This window comes from Lycium ferocissimum, chromosome 4, assembly GCF_029784015.1.
Source record: "Lycium ferocissimum isolate CSIRO_LF1 chromosome 4, AGI_CSIRO_Lferr_CH_V1, whole genome shotgun sequence".
Lineage (NCBI taxonomy): Eukaryota > Viridiplantae > Streptophyta > Magnoliopsida > Solanales > Solanaceae > Lycium > Lycium ferocissimum.
In genome coordinates, this window is record NC_081345.1 from 36,032,391 (window position 1) to 36,038,679 (window position 6,289).

The 6,289-nt window shown below is 34.5% G+C and overlaps 1 protein-coding gene and 1 pseudogene across 1 annotated transcript; both read left to right on the plus strand.

The window, feature by feature from the left end:
* Positions 1-2,746: 2,746 nt before the first annotated feature.
* On the plus strand, positions 2,747-4,577 carry LOC132053995 (inositol transporter 1-like; annotated as a pseudogene).
* A 987-nt stretch (positions 4,578-5,564) lies between these two features.
* On the plus strand, positions 5,565-6,187 carry LOC132052614 (inositol transporter 1-like). The gene is made up of 2 exons (XM_059444228.1): positions 5,565-5,663; positions 5,889-6,187. The coding sequence occupies exons 1-2, from the start codon at positions 5,622-5,624 to the stop codon at positions 6,093-6,095; spliced, it is 249 nt and encodes an 82-aa protein (XP_059300211.1). The 5' UTR covers positions 5,565-5,621; the 3' UTR covers positions 6,096-6,187.
* Positions 6,188-6,289: the final 102 nt, after the last annotated feature.

Consider the following 6,289-nt stretch of genomic DNA (forward strand, 5'->3'; position numbering starts at 1 on the left):
AATTTAGTATTGAAATACCTCAGCTTATACCATGCACCAAACAACCCTTAGAGTGCCGTCCAAATGTCCACTCATTCATATACTTTTTCAAGAAAAAAAGTGCTCAATGTTTTCCTTTGCTTCTTTTACCTTTGGCATGGATTTCTCACGCTTTACGCAAGTTCATTTAACTTGTTCATGGACTTCATGCAAATTCAGGTTCACTATTTTTTAATTTGGTAAAAAGATAGAAAAGTCAAGAGACAAAAAAAAAAAACATTATTAATTGTTAAATATTGATATTGCATTAAATAGGGGTTGTTGAGTAAATTTAAAAGCTTGTTAATTAAACATTTTTTTATACTGATATTAGTGTTCGATCAATACAAATAATATTTTTTAAGCCAAAATAGAATTTCTTTATTGTAACAAAATGAAAACACTCAACTCATGCTCTATATTTATTGTTTTTAGGTTTATTATATAAACTAACCCTTTAAAATTATTAGTAAATTTCATTTAGACACTTAACTGAATACATGATAAAGGATTCTTATTAGACACTTTCGGTTCATAATTTGAAAAAAACTGATGTGTCTTCTCAAGCGTCTATTAGGTAGTTGCTTTAACCACATAAAATATGCATTTTTTAATTATACACAGCAGCATCAATTGAAAAATGAGTGAGGTTTTACGATTTAGTGAGGCTAATGCACGTAATTATCGAACGAAATATGTTTTAAGTGATTAACTTATTTACATAATCGGTACTTGAGAACACACTTAAAGTTTTATCAAATTTTGAACCGAAAGTGTCTCCCAATAAAAATGATTTATTATGTGTTCATGTATTTAATTGAAACAAATCGTAGTTCAAAAATATAAATAAAATTTACTGATTACGCTATTGTGTACTCCCTCCATTCCATAATAAGTGATGTTCTAGGTACTTTAATTTTTTTTTTAAAATAAGTGATTTTTTAGAATTTCAAGAAGGCTTTGGGAAAATTCTTTTAAGATTATCCTTATTTAAATGATTAAGATTCACTAATTACTTTTTTAGGTAAAATAGTAAAGAACACACTTAAAGAAAAAATACTTATTTTTTTTATCATATGAGCTTAGAAAGTCACATAATATGAAATGGAGAAAATATTAAAAATTCAAAGGCAAAATACATCAAAACCCCCCCGAACTATACCCGAAAAGTCGATATCACACTTAAACTATCCTGACGACCCATTTATTGAAAAAATGATTTTTTTACTCCCTGATATAATATTTAATTGAAACAAATCGTACGCCTAGTTCAAAAAAAAATATTTTTAATTTTATATTTTATATTTTTTTCCTTTCCCCTCCTCCCCCATCCCCCTCTCCTCCACAACCCGCCACCCCCAACCCCACCTCCTTCTCTCCACCTTCTCGTCACCCCTCCAAAATTGTCGCCACTTTCACGCCACTTTCACCCCCACCCCCACCCCCACTTCCCAAATCTTTTTTTCTTCTTCATTTCACCATCACCAAGTCATGTTGCCCTAGGTCGAATATCATACATAGTTTTGCGCGATGTCACATTAACTACAACGGCCCAACAACACAAAAACGGAAACCAAAGAAAACCCCATGATGTTTTTAGATGCTACACACAACCCGATAGTAATCCTTAAATTGGAAACAAAATAATAATAATAATAAAAAATAAAAAAAAAAAGGAGAAACATCATTCCCATCTGTTCCTTCAATTTTAACCACACAATGACAAGAAAATCTTAAAAGACCTCCTTTTTCAAATAACTAGTGATTCGGCCACGATTTTTCATTCTCACCTAAAAAGAAAAAAAGGAAAACAATTACACAAAATAGCTTTTCACAAAACAAAACTTGACTATAGCTTCTCTTTTCTGAAAACAAGCTTCCATTTTAACTTCAAGAACTCGAAAATCTCTGTTTTACATCATTTCAATATTATTTTAGAAGTTTAGAAACAAAAACTACAAAAGTAATTAAAATATGTTAAGAAACTGAATAAAGGAGAAAAAGGGAATGTAGCTGCAAATCTGAAAAATTAAAGAAAAAGATGAAGAAGAAAGGAAGGAGATTGACATAGTGACAAAGAGAGAGAATACACAGGAGATTAAATGAAATGGAGAACGCGCTTCTTTTTTAATTATTTTTATAATTTAAATAAGCCAGAAAGCCAAGAATAAACCTTGTTTTTAAGCATGCGATTAATACTACCATATATTTCATGAGACATCTGTAACCGGTGGGTGACTCACTGGTTGGTGGTCTTATCTAGAGTCTTCTAAGCTAAACACTTTTTAAAACCCATCCCCAATTCCCCTTCTTTTTCATCATTCATTTCTCTTCTTAATTAAACATTTACATATCTTTGTTCCTAGTATTAGTTTCTCCAGAAAAACTGTCAATTGAAATTTATAATTGACAATTTGTGGATTTGATTTTTTTTTTTTTTTTTAAAAACAACTCAAAACTAACCACCTACAGATTTGATGGATTAATAATTACAAAAATAGGGTTAGTGTAGTGTATGGTGGATAATTGACAATGATTCTTTACCTTTTTGGAAGATAATGACAGTGTGTATGACACGGGAATAAGATAGTAGCAAGCATCTTCATGACAATGGACAGCAAAGTAAATTATATTACTTTTGTAAACGCTATAAAGTTGATTGCATTTGCTTTCTCAACTTATTTTATCAATTATGTAATCTGATTTTGATTTAACTTTCTCACATATCTTTGACTTGGCTGCAGGAGTAATATCTGGTGCACTTCTGTACATTGATGAATTTCCTGAAGTCAATCAAAGCAGTTTCCTACAGGTACATGAATAACCAATTTCATTCTGAGCTCTATTGTAGAATCTGGACCTAACCATTAAATAAAAAGTGATGGAAATAACGAACTTGTGAGCGCAAAAGCTGGTCCAACATTATCGTATGACTTGTTGAAATTATAAAAAAAATAATGGATGGGACGGGGGATGGGTGAGGTTGGAGCTCAAATGTTACTCTACAGATGATATGATAATAACAGATTGTTTATCTTAGTTTCTGAGGAAAGGATGTTGATTTGAGTCATCTTGTCAGTTACATTGCAGGGATTGTTCTAACCTTATCCGATGAGCTTCTGATAAGTAAATGGGTTAATCTAATATGGTTGAGCAAATGTGGAACTTTTTTTTTTTGTTTTAATGGTAACTTGTTTGAAGAGACAACTGTGATGCAAAATGACGTGATGCTGCTTGTATTTATTGTGATGATGCAAACACGGGATGTGATTTATCAGCTATCAAATGTGCTTTATTTCGTTACTCTCCAATTTATTACCAATGTTGCCTTTGCTAATTTTACAATAAATAGGACTTTCAATTGCCCACCTTCTCCCCATTTCTGCAGTGAGCCAATAACACGTAATAGGTGCTCCTATTTCTGGTCAATTTGGTTTTTTTCCCCTAAAAAAGTTTTGCTTCATGATTTTGCAGGAAACTATTGTCAGTATGGCATTGGTTGGTGCGATGATTGGAGCTGCTGCTGGGGGCTGGATTAATGATTATTTTGGACGAAAGAAAGCTACTTTGTCTGCTGATGTTGTTTTCGTACTAGGATCTGTGGTGATGGGTGTAGCTTCGGATCCATACATTCTTATACTTGGACGACTCTTAGTAGGTTTGGGAGTTGGTGTTGCTTCTGTCACTGCTCCTGTTTACATCGCTGAAGCATCGCCATCAGAAATTCGGGGGGGGGCTTGTGAGCACAAATGTACTAATGATTACGGACCTTGTGAATCTTGCCTTCACAGAGGTTAGACATTTCTTCCCATCTCTCGCATCTTTGTAGCTTTATATTTTTTGATATAACTTAAAATGAGCAAAATCTTATGTTGCATGCGGACAAGAGAGATTATTTGACAAAATCAAAAGCTTAAAATGTTCAAAGAAAGAGCTGGGCTTAGGGAATTAGTCGAGCTTGTGATCTAAATATTACTCTCTCCGGTTCATTTCTTTATGCGTCTTAGTTTGACTGAGCACGGAGTTTAAGAAAGTAAGGAAAACTTTTGAATCTCTCGTGTTAACTCGAAAGATGGGTATAAAGTATCAAAATGCTTTTTGAATATTGCGTTCTTGAACATGCCATGTAGAACGATGAAGTTAAATAGTTACGGAATATAGAAAGTAATATCCTTTTTGAAACAGACCAAAAAGGAGAGTAGAACACATAAATCGAAACGAGTGAGTACTATTATTTAGTTTGTTGCTTTGGTTGTCTCCTTGAAATTGCTATAGTGACTATTATTGGGGCGGGGTGCAGGACTTGTATTTAATATATGCGTACATTTAAATATGAATTATCACCGTATAAAAGCAGATAGGGTTAGGGAAAGAACTTTATTTTTTTAGATCTGCAGATCAAGTTCTAACTTGAAGAACATTACCGAGAAAGTCAAACTGCTTACTAGCTCGCAGAAAATTCTCCCGTCATAAGCTATGACTAGATCAAATGGAGGCATTGCGTCTGTCCATTTGTTGTGGTTTTTTGAATCTGTTCCCCTGTGTGCATCACACAAAAATAGTTATACATTCTTTTTGTGTTTATTATAATGCTTCTTGGCATGAAAGGTTTCCTGTTGTGCAGTTTGGAGAGGCAGATCGAGATAAATATGGGGTTTGCATTACAATATCTGCAATGAGTAAATATCAGTGTAGGAGTTATTCTTTTTCACCTATGTTTCTTGTGATTTGTGTGGATATTTTTATCTAGCTGTTTTCATCTAAAGTGGCATCTATTTCTGATTTTTACACTGCCAACTAATTCGTGGAAGTTAATTTGGAAATTTTCCCGTGGATTTTAGTAACCTTTGCGAAGTTCCAGTTGGAACATCATAAAATTGCTTTTTATTTTTTTTTTTTAATTTTTTTATGAGCATTGAAATGTGAATCATATAACAATTAAAATCTACATTTTTGGTAGAGTAGTTTAATTGTCGGAACCCTTAGGAGTTATCCTTAATTAGAAGACCTCACAGAAGGTAAGTGGTTAGAGATACTCCTGACTTTGAGCATACATTGCAACTAGCTAACTACTACTTCTCCTAACTTCTAGTATAAGCTTTAGTATGATAAACTGCACGGGTTGGTTAGTCACCTTATCTGGCTGCATTGTCCTTTCACCTAACCTCGTGTTTTAGATTCAAGTCATCTTGTCGTCCCTGGTATGCTACTAATTCTACCCTGGGCGCACATGGACTTTTTGTGTTCTAAGAAACTAAAATGGGTTTGAGAGTTTATTGTATATTCTAAGTGATGGCGCACCTTTCTTTTAAATTTGTTCATGGCTGAGTATGCTCGGAGTATTTCTTTCCTTATCTTTAGCCAGTTTGTTCTTTAAATTGATAGTGATTGAAAATCACTGATTGCTTTAATAATCACTATTTGTGGGTAGTACTGGACTAACATCTGACTGATAGTGCATGAATGCTGTTGTGTGTAGCTTAAGAAAATCTTTAGCGTTTTTATTGATTTCCTTTGCGCTTGAATGCTTGAGCAGATACTGGGAACTTGGAGATGGATAAAGCTTGAGGGCGGGAAAGCCTGCTGCTATTCAATTTGTTCTCATGCTATTTTTACCTGAGTCTCCGCGATGGCTTTACATGAAGGTGCAATTTCTAATTTGTGGCAAAATGCTTACAACAACATACCCTGTGTAATCCCACAAGTGGGGCCTGGGGAGGGTAGGATGTACGCGGACCTTACCTCTACCTTTATGGGGGTAGAGAGGCTGTTTCCGATGGATCCTCGGCTCAAGAGAAACGTAGTCAATCCAGAATTTGTGGCAGATGCTCGTCGGTAAAAAACAATTTTAATTTAAAAAACCACTGCAGAAGGATAAATCTGAAGCTGCTGCTGTTCTAGCTAAGATTTATGATCCTTATCGGTTGGAGGAGGAGCTTGATCAGCTTGCTACGGCGTTAGAGGGAGAATGCTTGAGAAAGCAGGCTATCAGTTACCTGGATGTTTTTAGGAGGAAAGAGATCAGACTTGCGTTCTTTGCTGGAGCTGGACTGCAGGTACATTTTCGACTTCTGTGATGTGACAGTCTTATGTACCAATCTTTAAGTTGAAGTTGCTTCCCCTGCACTGTCTTCTTATTTTTTTGTAATGCTATATTTGGCCATAAATTTGGTTCACTGGGGATCTCCTTTGAGCTTCGCTCGCTTACGTTGCACATAAAATTTATCTTTTAACTTGAATTCAATTAGCCCGTCATGATGATGGTGCTTGC